At 43.1% G+C, this 17,090-nt stretch overlaps 6 protein-coding genes across 6 annotated transcripts; 1 reads left to right on the top strand and 5 right to left on the bottom strand.

Moving 5' to 3' along the window:
• Positions 1–725: 725 nt before the first annotated feature.
• KLTH0C11968g (KLTH0C11968p) lies at positions 726–2,048 on the bottom strand (the record flags this gene model as incomplete). The annotated part of the gene is made up of 1 exon (XM_002552686.1): positions 726–2,048. One exon carries the CDS (start codon positions 2,046–2,048, stop codon positions 726–728), a length of 1,323 nt encoding a protein of 440 aa, XP_002552732.1.
• Positions 2,049–3,114: 1,066 nt separating this feature from the next.
• Positions 3,115–4,452, bottom strand: KLTH0C11946g (KLTH0C11946p; the record flags this gene model as incomplete). Its single annotated transcript, XM_002552685.1, has 1 exon — positions 3,115–4,452. One exon carries the CDS (start codon positions 4,450–4,452, stop codon positions 3,115–3,117), a length of 1,338 nt encoding a protein of 445 aa, XP_002552731.1.
• Positions 4,453–6,564: 2,112 nt separating this feature from the next.
• Positions 6,565–7,974, bottom strand: KLTH0C11924g (KLTH0C11924p; the record flags this gene model as incomplete). Its single annotated transcript, XM_002552684.1, has 1 exon — positions 6,565–7,974. The coding sequence occupies one exon, from the start codon at positions 7,972–7,974 to the stop codon at positions 6,565–6,567; it is 1,410 nt and encodes a 469-aa protein (XP_002552730.1).
• A 2,885-nt stretch (positions 7,975–10,859) lies between these two features.
• Positions 10,860–11,891, bottom strand: KLTH0C11902g (ketopantoate reductase family protein; the record flags this gene model as incomplete). Its single annotated transcript, XM_002552683.1, has 1 exon — positions 10,860–11,891. One exon carries the CDS (start codon positions 11,889–11,891, stop codon positions 10,860–10,862), a length of 1,032 nt encoding a protein of 343 aa, XP_002552729.1.
• A 478-nt stretch (positions 11,892–12,369) lies between these two features.
• Positions 12,370–12,765, top strand: KLTH0C11880g (RidA family protein; the record flags this gene model as incomplete). The annotated part of the gene is made up of 1 exon (XM_002552682.1): positions 12,370–12,765. One exon carries the CDS (start codon positions 12,370–12,372, stop codon positions 12,763–12,765), a length of 396 nt encoding a protein of 131 aa, XP_002552728.1.
• Positions 12,766–14,990: 2,225 nt separating this feature from the next.
• KLTH0C11858g (FMN-dependent alpha-hydroxy acid dehydrogenase family protein) lies at positions 14,991–16,658 on the bottom strand (the record flags this gene model as incomplete). The annotated part of the gene is made up of 1 exon (XM_002552681.1): positions 14,991–16,658. One exon carries the CDS (start codon positions 16,656–16,658, stop codon positions 14,991–14,993), a length of 1,668 nt encoding a protein of 555 aa, XP_002552727.1.
• Positions 16,659–17,090: the final 432 nt, after the last annotated feature.

Raw genomic sequence — 17,090 nt, 5'->3', positions numbered from 1 at the left:
TTCCTTTTTTTATACCGAAGTGCACTATTTGAACACGTCAACGACATTCAAAGCTATGGATTTTAATTTCTTATAATTAAGTGTATTTTGAAGGAGAAGGGTTCTGGACTTCAGCAGGGCTTAAAATTGTCGGCTTTGTGACTGGATCAGTGATGCGTGATAGTGCCAAGTTGCATAATGACACATTGATATGATATGGCATAAGAACAAATCGCAAATACAGCGTATGTTCAACCAAAAATCATGGGAAGATCTACAATCAACCTTTCATAGTCCAGATCGGACGATGGTGGCTAAGATATGAAGGAAAGTGGTACCCTTAGCACTGTCCTTATTTCATTGCAAGTCTAAGCCACGTCTTAATATACCTTATAAGACCTGAAGTTTTGGTTAAGGACAGGATTAACATTGGACTTAGAGAGAGCACGGGAAGATATATAGTACCACCATCCACGAAATAGTTTGCTAATCTTAATATGGAAAACCTAGTTCACGAATTTGAGAACCTTTCGGCCAAGGGCCCAGATTCGCCGCAATAAATTATACCGATTCAAATTGCATACCTTTATATGCGCGGTCTAACACTTACTTCGTCATTATCTTGTTTTCTGCAAATCTAGCCTAATAACGCCCTTAGATAAGTACTTCCTTCAATGAGCTAAAGATGAAAACCGATTGAGCTTAATACTCCTGGATAATAACACCTCATCTAAAAATGGCCCTTTCTAATATATCCTTCCCTCCTTCATCACAAAAACCAAATTTGTCTCTGGCTCATCCATAATGCTCACATCTTCAAGTGGATTAGATTTCATCATCAACAAATTAGCAATAAATCCAGGCTTCACCTGGCCGAGCTTGTTGCCCAAACCATTCATCTCTGCTGGAGTCACGGTTGCAGATAAAAGGACATCACGAGCACTCTGAACTTTCCCTCTTATGAAAAACTCTTGTGTCTGGTATCCGCCTAAGGGGCCTAGTAGATCAGAGCCAAAGCAGATCTTTACCCCCTTTTCTTGAGCAATTTTTATTGCGTCGATTCCTTGACCGAGAACCTCTGCGTTTTTCTTACGGTTTACCGGGCCCAGGAATGTTCCGAATTGGTCTGACGCCATGATCTTACATGTGACTAAGGTTGGAGTCAAGCAGCACCCTAGCTCGGCCATGAGCTCGGCAGTCTCTTCGTCTAAAAGGTTTCCATGCTCAACGCCCTTGACTCCAAGTTTGATACAGTTCTGAATCGTTTCAGGCGTGTAAACATGCGCAGTGACATAAGTGTGGTAAGTTTTGGCCACATCAACCAAAGCTTTAATTTCGTCGTGACAAAACTGAAGGTTTGTAATTTTATCAGTAGGAGATGCCACACCTCCGCTGCCCATCATTTTGATAAAGTCAGCGCCTCTGCGGAACTCCTCTCTAGCAGCTGTGTAGCACCCATCGACACCGTCGGCAACGACACCAACCGTCCCTGTATGACAGGAGCAGCTATCAAACGCGCTTGCTGGTAGGCTCCCAGGACGCAAGTCGCCATGACCGCCCGTCTGCGAGATCGCATGACCACAAGTAATTAGCCTTGGGCCGATAAGGGAACCATTTGCCACCGCAGCTTTCACAAACCCTTCAATTCCTCCACAGTCTCTTACTGTCGTAAAGCCTCTAGCCAACGATGCTTCCATTGTGAACCTCAGTCTCAACACGGCAACACTTTCGGGCATCATTGCTAGTTGAGCTAAACCCATTTCGCCTGGCACTGCGCCCATGTGGACGTGATTGTCAAAGAGGCCTGGCATTACATATTTTCCGGTACCGTCAATAATCTCGTAATATTTTGAGATTTCTGATTTAGGTTCCCTGCCAAAGTTGACTTTAGAGATCCTGCCCTCGTTTATGAAAATATACGCTTCTGGATGAGTTTTACCTTCCACCACATCTATGAGGTTGGTGTTAGTGATGCAATAGTTTTGTGGAGGTTTTAACCGCCAAGGAGCGACTAAATCCTCCAACTTTTTGTTGTTTCTCTCGTTTACGTCAATAGTACAGGTTTTCATTTTTAACTTTGGCTTTTGGGGTCGCTATTTTTATTCTATAAGGATATAACCACGGCTTTAGATGCTGTTTATATAAATTTGGTTCATGGTAACTAGAGCCCTACTACGCTAGACCTTTTCAATCTCTTCCAGGTCTCCCTTATTTGGCCTTTGCAATTGCAATTTTGCGTCACCCGAAAGCTGTGTTTCGTGGTAAATAAATGACAGCGGAAAAGCCAGAAAAAATTATCACGGAAGCTACGGAAGTAACAGAAACTGCGGGAGCGCTCAAAACAATGGGAACGGAAGCGACGGGTCCAGGGTCCATAGGAGGGCTCCGGAATAAGTGCTTACTCCAAGTCCGAGCACAATAAATATTAGTCACGTTGATTCCGTAATACATCACCAAACAAGGCTTTGCTCAACACGGTATTATACGGCTGAAGCCCTAAATTTTGTGGCAGTTTTGTAAAAGCAAAAACAGCCAAACTTCTTCACTTTGCCAAAGCCGGCCAGCTTTCCAATGTTTGTCATATAACAGACACCAATTATACTACGAGTTACTCTTTGGGTTCAGGTTTACCAGGGATATGGTTGGTATATATGGAAGTAATAGCATGAAAGGGCTTCATCTTTTAACCCGTACAAGGCAGAGACTGGGTTTCATTACGCGCTAATTGGAAACTAGATGATCAGGTGCAGCGCCTTTAATTGCAACATAGAATTGTTTGGTCATTTTGCTTACAGGAGCTGTTTTCCGATATTACTTGTAAGTAGCAAGTGTTTTTTTATTGCCTCAACTCCAGAACCACTACAGCCAATCCTTCTTCCAACTCCTTGTGAGGAAATTTGGTATTCCCAAACATCCACGACATTGTTTTTTGTAGTATCTGGAAAGTTTGGAGCTGGGATACTGTTAATCTCTTTTGAAGCCCAACTATAGTGAATCTCGCGTTCTCATGAAGCTGGAGACAATCATTAGTTACTGAAGAGGGTTTCACTATTGGATTATAGAAACATAAAGAACTTTCAAAAAGTTTAGGAGTATATATCGATGCTTTTCAGCACTCAAACTGACAAACATGTTTTAGGATTTACAGCCAGACCCTTGACCTCCTTTGTGGCCTGAATTGTGGCCCCAGTTGTGGCGCCCTACATGGCCGGCGTAATGACCAGAACCATGTCCTGATCCACTCCCGGAACCAGAGCCTGAGTTCTCGTCACATCCAGAGTCACAAGAGGTACCTGAGCTGGAGCTAGAACTAGTACTCGTGCTAGGGGTTGCGCTAGAAGTGGCAGTATTGTCGTCGCATCCTGAGTCGCATCCTGAACTCGAAGTTGGGGCTGCAGGAGAAGACGAGCTCGAACTAGAACCTGATCCATCATCGCATCCATCATCGCATCCTGAGCTGGATGTAGCGCTAGTCACTGCGGCGGAAGTGGAGCTCGAGGTAAAACCTGTCGATGGGCTGAGGGTAGTAACAGTCGAACTGCTATAACCAGAGCTAGAGCTAGTTTGGGAGCCACAACCAGGGCCCTTACTCACAGCAGGAGTTTCAATTGAGCCCATGTGGTTCTTTGTGTAGACGTAGGCAGTTAGTTGTTGGCTAAAGCTTGAGAATTCAACGTTGCAAACACTTGAGTAATATGTCATCTCTTCAAGAACTGCTACATCGTAGCTCAGTCTGAGACCCGAGCAGCCTGATGGAAGATTGCCGTTGAAGGCAATTGAAATCTTGTCCTCTGTCGATGAATCGGTGATTGAGGAAGAAGGAACCAGCTGTTCGTTGGAGGCCTCATCAAACGAGTTTGAGCTTTGAGTGTAGTAGAGCTTAATGCCTCCGGTCTGAAACTTGTATCCCTGCTGTTTTTCGATATTGATGGTGAAGGCGCTTTCAATAATGGCGGCAGGTACGCTCACATCAAATGAGAGAGAGTTTCCCTCTTGCTGAGTTCCACAGCTACCGCAGTAGACCTGGTCAGAAGGGAAGTCGTTGAAAGAAACGGATGACTTGTGTTCGCCTGAAGACGTCACAAAGGAGTACGTATCGGTCTTACCACTAGTAATGGAGCTTTTGTAGCCTTCTGCGAGGCTAGTAAGGAATCCCAGCTTTGCAACACCCCCATGTGGAATTTGGTTAAACTGAATCGAGTAGTTATTGCCCCCTGCAGAGTTCACAGTACCGTAGTCCCATGAAAAAGGACAAGCTGGAAAATTCCCAAAGACGTTCGAAGGGGCCGAAAACCAGCATTCACCCTTTTCTGTTGCTGAAAGAGTAAGCTCAATGTATGCACCGAGTCCAGTTCCCCAGAACGAGGAGGAGCCATCGTCTGCGCTAAGGACGTTGACGTCTGAAATCGAAGGGCATGTTGCGCAAGCGCTCGCGATACTGGCCAAGAGTGGCAAGTGTGCTTTTCTGACCATATTTGATTGTAAGCTGGCAGAAAGCAGAGATATTGATTTAACAGTCTCTAACAAACTTCGATGACTATATTTCTATCAAGAAGCGCCTTTAAGTACATTTGCTGGCTCCAATGTCAAGATGCTTGAACACTAATGATGAACTGTTCAAAACATGCCATATCACGGAGCACAGGCTATAACTTCAAACTGACTTTGTTTTACATGTTGTTTTCATTCTTGGGTTGGGGTCCAAAGTTCATGTGTGCTTTGGTCCCAGTATTGTTACTAAAAGCTTACGACCAAACGGTCCTTCATCTAACTTTGTGGCAAAATATGGCCTTCAAAACCTCTGTCATTCGTGAAAATTATCTGCTCCCAATGCTCAGTAATGTGTCTGTTACATTACCGTCGTCTGGATGTTGTGGCCGGAGTTTAACTCGTTTAAAAAAAGTGCTCTGGAACAAAAAAATATGCGCATGGAACAAAAATGCCTCTTCGATATTAGGGGAGAGAGATCCACACAACGCCGGGTACTGCGTGTTCCAAGCTCGAGGAGGCAACAAACCTGGGGCTGTCAGCAAGTTTCATAGGGAGAATGTGCAACGCGCTTGTATAACTCAAAAGGTTTAGTCTTTTGAGGTCTATTTTTACAGCGTTTATCACTTGACGCTGACCATTCTAACCTTTGCATGGACGCTTCTCTTTGAAAGCGGCCATTTTCTTGGCTCGAGACTGCGACTTGCGATATGATCGAAGAGCTTCAGGAAAAATACAAGTTTTGTGCAATGAAGGAGTTGGATACTTAGGCTAAATACATAAGCGAATCGCAATGGTTGCCGCAGCGAGTTTACCGCATAATAGAATTAGGCAATGCCACAGTAAGTTGCCGCTTCAGCTTATGAGGAGCCAGCTAATTCGCGCATGCGGGAGTCGTGGACGCCCCGAGTAGTACCCGTTTTGATGCACTTCATTACCGAGTTGCTCAAAAGCTAACAAGCCCTTCGCATGCTTTTTGATACAATCTGTTACAACATAGGTTAACTAGATCTCTGCATATTAGCACATAGCTCATATCTCCGTTTGCTGCCTTTATAAATTGTTACTAATGGATTGACTTTGAGCCCTTCTCGCCTTTGTCAGAAGATCGTATACTTGAGCCTTCTCAGTACACTTGATTTCTAATACCCTCGCCTTCGTTAAACAACCGACTAGAGTCAATCATATCAGTGAAGAATACTTTAACTTTCCTCTGATGGGAAAAATTGGCCTTCTCTCAACCTTGATCATGTAGTCGGAACAAACACATGCCGTGGTTGCTAGAACCGTGATAGTTCCTCTCGTATGCTCATCACTAGGAAATCAGTCTTAGGAATCAGGGTCGCCCTTTTCTTCCGCACGACAATCGTTTATTATATCGACCTCATTAGCTTTAACAAAGGACAAAAGTCATGGACACAAAAAACCGAGTTCCATGGTGCATAGCTTGTGGTTTCCATGGTGATATGAACGCAGGAACATATGTGCATAGAACAAACACGAAAGCTTCAGCTAACTGTAAAGAAAGTCTCCAGTCTAATGAACTAAGGTGTGGATCGTGACACGAAACGTGGCATGCTCAGGTAAACATCCAATTCGCTTTCAAGATCCAACAAAAGACATTTGTTGTCGAGTAGGATGGGGGAGGTGGGAGTGAGTGTGGTGAATGAGATTTATGTCGAAAGTTTGATTAGGTTTTAATACTCTCCTCCTGCTTCAGGTGTTGAGTATGTCAACATGTCTACGCAATGATTGAACATACACGGCCCATGGTTGGTTTGTAGGACTAGGGCATCAACGCAGGTGCTTTTAGCCAATTAAAAGAATGGCTGCGGCTGAAGTACTTCTTATATATCCTCGGCAGACTTAGCCTTGATCCAATAATTGAAGACTGATTAATCCATATCTGAGCCGTCTTCCCCAACGCAGCGCCACAAACAATGATATACTGTTTTCACGGCAGGCTTTGAATACGAAAATTCAAGTCATTGAATAGTCTACCTAGGACATAAGTTATGTATAGTCTAAATTGGTGCTCTGCGAGACATATCCGAGTTTGCGGAAGACACCGGGTATCTTTATAAAGTAATTGTGCCTCTAAACAAAAGCTAAAGGCAGAACAAATAAGAGGCTGAAACCAATCCTGCTGGCAGCACCCTCATAGGTAGAGACATAAGGTGAAGCTGTCGATCCAGTCTCGCTTGAAGAAGTAGAGTATACAGAGCTGGAGGACTGCGTCTTTGGTGTAATCGTTGTTGTTTGAGAGAGCCTAGAACTAGAGCCTGAGCCTGAGCCAGAGTTGGAACCTGAGCCAGAGTTACAACTTGAGCCAAAGCCGGCGTTAGAAACTGAACTAGAGCCAAAACCAGCGCCAGTTGCGGTGCTGGAGATTGAGATAGACCCGGGACTTAACTGGGAAGAAGTTGGAAGATCATGAGTAGTGGCCGCGTTAGATGTTGTGGTCGCTGGAGGACCAGAAGATGTCATTGAGGTCGAAGTGCTTTCTGGAGAGTTTGTGTAGCTGGTAGAGTTGCCGTTATAAGCAGACACAGGGGTCTCGATGTAATACGCTGTCTGAGTAGATGCAAGACCATCTGAACCAGTGAAAGTCGCATACTTAGTCGAATATGAGCTAGTGAACTTGTCTGTCCATCTTGCAAGCACTGAGGACGCCAATATTAGTGTCTCGACACGATAGATAGTGTCAATTATTGGTCTTCCATCAGAACTAGTATGTGTGCTGAACTCGGTCGAGAACGTACTAGTAAATGACCCGCTCCATGGTGTGTATACGTCAGAGCCACTCGATGGCGCCTCGACGTAATAAATCGTGTTGGTGGTTGGCTGGCCGCCAGATCCAGTGAAGGTGCTCAAGTCAGTCGAGTAAGTAGAGCTGAAACTGCCGGTCCATGGGGTGTACACGTCAGAGCCACTCGATGGAGTCTCGACGTGGCAAATTGTCTTGGTCGTGGCAACACTATCCACTACCACGGCAGCAAACTCTGTGGAGTACGTGGAGGCGAAGCTGCTGGTCCATTGAGTGTACACTTGAGACCCACTCGAAGGGGTCTCGACGTAGTAGGCGGTCTGGATGGTTGGCTTAACGTCAGAACCGGGAAAGGTAGTGGCACCAGTAGAATACATGGTTGCAGCAGTTACATAACCAGCGGTGTACGCGGTTGTCACAGCGGCTGGGGTCTCGATATAGTGCATAGTCTCGGTGGTGGGCTGGCCATCAGATCCAGTGACAGCGGTTCTGCCAACCGAGTAGGTCGAGGTCTCAGAGCAAGTGCCGGGAGTGAAAACAGTGGTGGCCACAGTTGGGGCCTCCACGTAGTACACAGTCTCGGTAGTTGTTGAGCCATCAGATCCAGTGAAAGTACTCACGGCAGTAGAGTAAGTCGAAGTTTCGGAACCAGTCCAGATACTAAAAGCTGTCGAAGCTGTTGAATATGTGGAAGTCGGGGTGTGCATTGTAATACAAAGTACTTGTGGTTCCGATGCCATCTAATCCATATTCAGTAGTACGAGAAGTCGAATAAGTCTCGGTGGAAGACCCAGTTCACGGGCTTTTAACGGTTGATGAAGTGCCTAAGATTTTGGGACAGGAACTTTCAGAGTCGTCATTGTAGTACGAGACGTATGGGGGCCAGCCTGTATGGCTTGTTCCTGCGGGATCTGTTAAGGTGAGATTTAGCCGTCCTACATTACCAATGTTGTGATAAACGATTCTAATGGGATAGTATACGCACTGGCAAAGGTAAATATTTGTTGTTGCAGGCGCTTTACTGGCGTATTGATTATATGCTTGAACATTAATATCAGATGTACTTGCATTGTACTCATTTCCGTTGCAACAAACAAACGCACCTTTGTTAGCCAGGAACAACACTGCGCTGTCATCGGTTTTGTGAAGAGAAAATGTGTGGTTTACCAATATTAGAGGGTTGAAATAACCCATAAGCTCAACAGTGAAGTTTGTAATAGTGGTGTTGCACCCATATTAGTAACCGTTAGTAGATTTACCAACCGAAGCACCACTACTAAACTCAAAGTCAGGTTGCGTAACCCCGTATTCTTCAGCGAGCAAGTTGGCGCTGTTGTTGTAACCGTTTACTATGTATTGCACGGTAGCAGGGGTTTTTCCGTAGACGAAAGGAAAGAATCGGGCCCTAAATCCATCTGAGTTGAACTTAGATTGATCAGGGAGACACGTATTAGACGACTCACATCCGCGGCGCCAACAACCTGAGCGAGTATTACTAAAATGATAGTTATTGCCCAGCTATGCGGCAGGCCCAGCTTGACTTTCATTTCGATTGAATTTAAGCAAGCTACTCAGCCTTTATTAACCTTTATCCTGCTTTCAAAGATGTTTCTGTTGAACATATAGAAGACAGCCAATTTTGAACAGAACCCCACACATTGGGCTTTTAATAGTCGAAGGTCCCCATATTTACTTGCTTTAAGCGCCCCGAGTCTGTCAACAAGCCCTTAACCATTCCTGAAAGGCAGGAGATGTCCGTTACGTCCTCAAGGTTTTCCATGCAAACCAAGGATTTATTATGCATGGCTCGATGCGAGGAAAGCCTTTCGTGCTAAATAATAGGCGGAATGATTAGAAAGGATGAGCATTTTAGAACATGTAAGCAAATGAAAGCTAACTGGTAATTGATATCAGCTTTCAGCCGCGAGCTAGATGGTTTAGAGGGCTATCAGGCTTAAGTAGCTCTACCAAACATCATTAAAGCTGGGAAGATGAACAAAAGAATATTTCTAAGAGAATGAATATTTCATCAGGGACGAAGTGAAGCACTTCTTAAAGCTAGTATATCCTTTGGGTATATTTTAAAGATGTTTAATCAGATTAGAGAGCTGTTCATTCCCTTTCTATGCTTAGCAGAAGCCGATTCCCGTTTTCTTAGACTTTTTTGCTTGCAGGCTTGTTTTGGAAGGCAACGCGATGCATGCTGAAAATCTTATATTTTATATTGGAGAACAACCCGCGGCGCGTTTAGTCGTATGCAGTCCAAGAAATGGAAGGCAAGCACTGCTTATCCGTGAACAACTCTTAATTCGTTGCGTGTACTAGTCATTTGCTATTTCAGGTATACTGCCTTTGATAATCGCTAGTTTTAGAAGACGCATAGCTCAAAAATATACCGAGCTTGGTGAATACCAGTAAGTTTATACAAGAAAACGGCGGAAGCGAAGCTAGCAGCTGAGGGACCGAGAGTTTGAAGCTGTTGCTCCGAAGTTAATAGTTTGGATTAGTTGATACATCATAATGTTCCTCAGAACATGAAACTCTTTGAAACCAAGATGACATCACTAAACAGTAGTAAAAAGCACTCGTGGATAGGATCTATCAACTAAGTGATAAAGGGTAGAGGAAGTTAAACTTAATCTTATGATACGTCCGACTCTAATTTGGGTCTCAGAGCCCGGACTAACAGACCAAGTCCTTACCGGGAACAGGTAAGCGTGGCAAAAACCAAAGAATCAATATTACTTGCAACGGCCGAATTAATGCGCATCGGCTGTAACCTCCGAGCCGGAAACCTGCAACTTGGTGGACTGTGTCTAAATTAGCTAATTCTCACGGTGCCTATTCCACTTTACAGGTTAATAGGCGCAACGCCCTACCTCTTCTGGGCCACAGTCGGAATTTGCTAAACTGGAAATTCGAAGGATTACATATTTCGGTTCAACCTAACCTAGAAAACTTAGGGGATGTCTTTTTCCACACAAAACTTGACTCGTTTACAGAAATCAATTACATTCGTACTATTTTCACCGTCGGGAAACAGGCTATCCTCTGCTCTTTTGCAATCTAGTTCAAGCGCGCTCTTTTCCAAAAATACGAAAGGCAGCGTAACGCCTACTAACCAGTCTATTTCTGTGTGAATAGGAAGTCTGGGCAAGCATTGCGTGCTTACTCTCAGTATTCAACAGCAACTCCTTGTACCAGAAATGGTAGGAAACGTTAGCCTTAGAGGCTTGGTCGGTTAACTTAGGACAAAAGATGAACATAAATCTTCACACATGCTTCAAATAACGAAGAGCGGCATATCCAGTGTAAACAAAAAAATGCGTGGTCTATAATAAAATTTGAGTTGAAAGTTTTAGTAGTACCTTCATAAAGCCGTAGCTATTTGCCAGCCAGTTTTTTGACACTAGTCTACGTGCTAAATCAGATTAATAATAAGTTGGTTATCAAATACAGGGTGCGAAAATAAACGTAAAAGAAACTATTGCGTACACAACTAATTTCTGTAGCAAGAAAACTACTTCAAGTTCTTCCTTTTTTTTTGGGACTTAGTTTATGAAAGCATGAAAGTATTCTACGTCTGCTTGATCTAGGAACAACTTTTTTGTGGTGTCAGACTTGGCTACTTTGGAACGGGCCTCTCTTTTGGAATCGTGATCATTCCCTTCTCTTCCATCGTCCGGCTTTGAACTATTTTGAGCAACTCATAGATAATAGTTAAGAAAGGAACATCAACTTTATTCTTTCTCGCAATTCTAACAGGATTCCCTAAAATTACCTCAATCTCGAGCAGGTTCCGTTTGTCGGCATCAACAAGCATCGAGGGTCGGTAATAGACTGGATCATCTGATCTAATCATGAACTCTATAACGTCTTCAGGCAAAACCACGCCATCAGACTTCGCAATGGCCAAGACTTCTCTCATCGCCTTACGGATGATTGAATCAACACCTCCCCAAATCTCTAGACGACCTATGTCAACACCAGTGAGTGCGCATACAGGGTTCAAACATGCGTTGTATACTAACTTACGCCATCTTGAAAATTTGACATCTTCGTCGTAAACACACTGATTTTTGTCATTCTGGTAAAGATCCACAAATCTCTTGCACACGGCTTCTTGATGGCTCTGGCTTATATTATTGTTTTCAAAATATCCGATTCTGAGCATATCAGGGCTTTCATGCTCAATGTGGCCACCCATGTTTGCTGATCCAATCATACTGACGCCACTTAGAACGACGTTTTCAGGAAATTTAGTCAACGCCTCCATTTCAATACCAATACCGTTCTGAACTAGAACTATTGCGGTGTCTTTTGTTATTGCAGGAGCAATTACATCTATCATACTTGTAACTTCGGGAAGGCACTTAGTAGCTATTACGACATATTCGAATGGACCGTGCTTCTTGCTAGCTTCGACGCTATTAACAATATTACTAGGCTTGAAAATGAGCCCATTTCCATAATCACAGGAATTAATTGAGAAGCCTTTCTCCAATACCCGATCATAGTCTGAGCGCAAAACGGACGTTACCTTGGTTTTTCCGGCGTACTCCAGTGCATATGATGCAATAGTCCCAACACCACCTGATCCAACTAACAAAACTTTGCACTTGCTGTCCATATCGTTGTCGCACAAACAGTTATTCATTAATATACCTTTTGGTACTTCGTAAGTTGGTTAGAGGTTGCCGCTTATTGGGGCCAGCATACGGGCTTTAATATATAATGATGGTTTTGTTGAGGCATCACATTTTGTTATCGCTGGTCTGTCGCGAGTATAATGCTCACAAGGCCCTGCTGCGTGTTTTAAGGTGCTGTTTGTATGATCTTTATCTCTTTACACGTAGCCAAAACACGAAAAATTCCGAAATGGAAGTTCGAACCCTCGTTATCAACTTCTCAATAAGTGACTAAAGTGGAAGTTGATGTATCACCTTTTCAAAGATAACAAAGTAACGCTAGATTTCGTTTGTATGATAATGAAAGAAAACGGCGATTGAACGCTGCCTTAAGTGGTTGATTCAAGTTAGGTATAAAACACAAACTTATACCATTCTTCCGATCCGGTGAAGATTCGTAACATGTGGAGGAAACATCGCACATAATTGCTTCGTATAATAACATCTATGGTCAGGAAACTTAAGTGGGAAGAAGTTGGTGTATCCAACGGGCCATCATTTCTTTCTCCTGGTTGTGTCAGCTCTAAGAATTGTGATCTTCTTTTCACTTCTGGGTGTGTTGGTAATGATCCGATCACCGGCGAGTACCCAGAAGACGTGGAATCTCAAGCTAGAAATGCTATGGAGAACATGAAAAGAGTTTTGGAATCTGCTTCTTCGAATTTTGATTACGTTTTAAAGGCTTTACTCTTTATTTCGGACCCCAGCTACGCGAGTGCTGTTAACAAAGTGTATCAAGAATTCTTTCCTGGCAGGCCATCAAGAAGTTGCATTGTGGTAAGCTTCCCCGATCCCAAACTTAAATTCGAAATGGAATGCGTGGCAGAAGTTCCAGCCAACTGAAGAAACTGAATGTCAGAAAGAAGGCAGATTAACGGTTATAAATTATGCTGATACTTAGGTTTTACACACAGGGTATAAGCTGCATTGGAGCAGCCAACTTCAGTGCTTTTGATTTTATATAAGGTCGAGTCAGATTTGTAGCTAAAGTTCAATTTGACCTGAAAGCTTTCAAGTAATCTAAAATTATGTGTTCCGAAGGTTTCACCTGAACCGTTCACCTGGTTCCTGGATTGTGATAGGGCTTTCTCAATAATTGGGGACATTAACAACATGTGAGGGAATTAATACGGCCTCTGGTCACCAAATAGAGGTTTAGACGCACACGCTACTTCAAATACGGGAGTTTGTGGGGAGAAAGCTGGTGGCTTAAAGAAAAAGAGGAAGAAAAAGGAATCTCTTTCCCTTTGGAGTGGCTATACAGAGTACCGATGAGCTCAATAGTTAACAATTAATGATAGCCTTTCCTTTATAAATGAAAACGCGGAGCGTCCGTTTTCCATGCAAGTTTTATTTGTGGCTGTTCAACAATTCAGTCTCAAGCTGATAGAAGCACGACAAGGAGTTTAGCAGGTGTGTATTGCAAGAGAAAAAAAACGGGGGCGAGAATCGTTGCATGAAGGGGGTGACGGAGGTATAGGTTTGTTTTCAGCAGGGCGAGCGACTGACTATAAACAGAGGCAAGTTGAGGACTTCGATGTCTATTTATGACATCCCCTGCGTCTTATACCAATGGTGAGTTAAGTTGTCTCAAGAAAACAATTACTGACGGCTTTGCTGTGAAGAAGTTAAAATCATCCAATTAAATGCAGCAAGCCGCTATCTTTTTATATACCTCATTTTTTTTCGTCACTGAAACTTGCAGTCAAATGATCGCGTCAGTGTTTGCCAACGATGTTGTGGATAATTTGCAAACAGCATTCAAAAGTGCTCAGCAACTGTCTCGATTGTTCGAATTCGTTTGATGAAGTTCAGCACCGCTCACCGAGAGCAAACATCACATGCTTCAAATGAAAAGGAATTTTTTAGGCAAACCGTTGGTACTAGCGGCTGTAACCTGCAGGAAAGATACTCAAAGGTTTGTGATCAGCAAGCCGCACTGACCCTGCTATCTCGGCTTACATTTAAACTATTTCTGTCACTTTCACTGCGACTTGAAGAAAAATGAGACACTTAGGCAACAGAATAATCAAAAAATGCTCTGTTAATCCAAACAGCTGAACACAGCAGAGACCCAATTTGGCCACAATACTCGCCTTTTATTACAGTTAGGTCATTCTCTTTAGGAGCAGTCATTACAATTGTTTGAGGTTTTCGCTGGCCAAGCAAAATCTACATTGATCATTTGAATTGAAAAAATGACAAGTGTTTCCCATAACTGCTTGACCCTTTGGAACTCAGATAAGAAACTCCAGAGCGCATACCATGAGTGGGCCCTACTTGTACAAACCTACTAAGCTTATCCGAGGCCACTAAAGGATGTGTCTTCATGAAGTTTCAAGGCGCTCTCCAGTCTCAGCATAACCCAGGAGAGGGCTCCCCTGTGCAGTACATTGCCTTTTTTTCTTTCAAAACAAAACAGTCCTTTCAAGTGTTTCAACGGCGGAAGAACTCATAAAATGCAAGGTGAAGCTCACAAAACTGCAAACGAAAGCTCATTATTGCAACAGGGATCTTTTGCGAAAGTTAACCTGGCATTTAGAGATGTGCAAGATAGCTGGAATACACAATTTTTGGCAACTTCACAGAGACTTTATCAGTGTTGCAATACAAAATTTTTGAAAAGCGCCATCAAATTGTAAAACGAAATTCGAAGTTTATGAGCTGCTATGTAGGTTTTTTTGCGTAGTGGTGAACCGGAAACATTTTGCAGAGACCATCTGGTTGTACGGTAACCTCAGATGCCACACAAAGTTCAATGAACTGTAGATTAATCAGGCAAAGGTTTCTTGATGATAGATGAACTCAAGTTTTGGAAGGTTCAAGAGCCTAGCAAACTACCGTCAAAGTGTAATCAAGTAATGAGTATAGAGGGGCGATGACTTTAGTGGCCAGTTAAAGCTTTCCCAATATCTTTTCCAAAAAATCATCATATATCGCTCTTAGATATTTAAAGATTTCAACGGTCATTCGTAGGCCTGAGTATTTGGAAGAGAATATTGTTGTTAGCAATATGAAAAAACTGGTCATATTAACAGAACGACAAATCTCAAGTCTAGCATTGGTTCTTAAATGGCGCTCCGCACAGGTGGAAAGCGTAAGGGTTGATAGGCTTCATCGTACAAGACATCGTTAGCGCGAGGATTGCGGAATTTGAGGCTACCAATATCAACCAAGTTCTCATTTAGATCTTCTACCTTATCCACACCCAAAAGCCTCATGTTATTCTTCATCTCATTCCGCAAAATGTCCAGTAAGTGGGAGACACCTTCTTCCCCGTATCCTGCCATAGCGTAAAGGAAGGGCCTTCCCAATCCAACCCCTTTTGCTCCGAGACAAAGAGCTTTGATTACGTCAGAACCTCTTCTGATACCTCCGTCTAGATAAATTTCAATTTTGTCCTCCAAACCTCTCTCTTTCAGCATTTGTTTAGCTTCGGCCAAAACTTCCAGTGGTGGTCTGGAAAAATCAAGCTGACGTCCACCATGGTTTGATAACACTACGGCCTTTACGCCTTTCTCAGCAGCCAAAACCACATCTTCTCCTCTCTGAACACCCTTCAATCCAATCGGAAGTTTTGTTGAAGACATGATCTGATCAATGTCCTTCCAAGTGAACTTTGCGTAACTCTTATCGCTTGTAACAATGGCGGAAAGACTCTTGCTGCTTTCAACATCTAAAGCTCTCTGCCTGCTGTCTTTTTCGCGATTTCCGATATCGCGCAGATCAACATTCAGGAAGAGTGCTTTGACGCTTGGTTGAGCTTCTAACTTTTTAATTAATGTACCGGCTTCATTAAACTCTTCTCTGGAATCAAAGTGGTATTGAGACCAATGTTTTTGATCCTCAGGAACATTTTCGTAAAATTCTTCAATGCTATAAGAGTTTTGTTTTGGAACCATCTGCATAATATCAGCCTCGTATGCAGCAGACTGTAAATTTAACTCTGCTAAAGGATGCGCCCATTTTGACCCCGCAAAAGCTGAAATGTAAACAGGTAGGCTAACTTTGGAGCCCAAAAATTCTGTGGATGTATCAACATCGTATTCATTTTCTTGTAAAATCATGGGCTTGAAAAATACTCTGCTATAAGCGTAATGGTTTTCCCGGATACTAAACTCATCGGATGATCCAGTTGCAAAATAAGCATATGTGCTCTTTGGCAAAACTTCCTTAGCAACAGCTTCAAAGTCAGATAAATTGAAAATGAGTCCAAGAGATGGTATATTTTTTCTGCTCTCTCTGATTCTTAAATCTTCTTCAGATATGGTCTCGGCAAATTTGCCCTTAAGCTTCCCTATGTATACCAGTTGCTCTTTCATTTTTTCGAGTGTTGAATCAGAGTGTATAGAATAAAACTTTCTTGTGGCATCATTACCAGCAACTTCCATTATCCTTGCGGCCCCGCCTGGATGCATCTGCAAGAAGGAAGTAACATCATAAACTTCTCCATTCAATACAATCCAGCAGTCATCAGGCTTGTTGTGCTGCATAACTTCGCTGACCTCGATGCCATCTGAAGAAAAATCAAGCAAAGAGTACGCCAGCAGCGCAGCTGAAGCTGAGGCGCCGGTTAGCACAGAGGCTTTTCGGAACTCCTTTCTCCTCGGGTGGGTCGCCTTAATAGGCGGGTTGAGGTTACTCATTTTTCTCGTAGACGGCCATTTTGCATCTTTGAAAGAGCACAAACGCAACTGCTTCAAACTTTTGCATCTAGCTAGCTTTGTTATCAGCATTGTACAGTGACTTTGTTAGATTAAATGCGTCAGTCTCAAAAGGTTTTAACTCGGGGTGAAAGCAATCAAACGCGTTTCGGTTAAGTTTCAGAGGAATGCTTAAGGACGCTCGAGCGGCTGCTATTTATGTACATTGCCTTTTTCCTGAGATGAGCGCCAAACCGCTTTAGTATTTGAGAAATTTAGAAACCGCTGATAATATCTGGCTTAGGCAGAGGATAAGATAAGATTCAATGGCTATACCCCCTAGAATATGCCCATATTTTAAGGAACCGATATTCCGTCCCAGATTGGAAATTGAAAGTTGCAGCACTCTTTTCTTAACCTGACGGTTTCAGTTACGCTGGAAATTAGAAACTGTATCAATAAGATTAGTTTTTCTGCGATAGGAAACTCGAGTTAGTAGGTCACGTGTATCTTAGACGGGGACGA

The sequence above is a fragment of the Lachancea thermotolerans genome (assembly GCF_000142805.1).
Source record: "Lachancea thermotolerans CBS 6340 chromosome C complete sequence".
NCBI lineage: Eukaryota > Fungi > Ascomycota > Saccharomycetes > Saccharomycetales > Saccharomycetaceae > Lachancea > Lachancea thermotolerans.
Note: the sequence above shows the minus strand (reverse complement) of the source record. Positions and strands in the feature narration are given on the sequence as shown.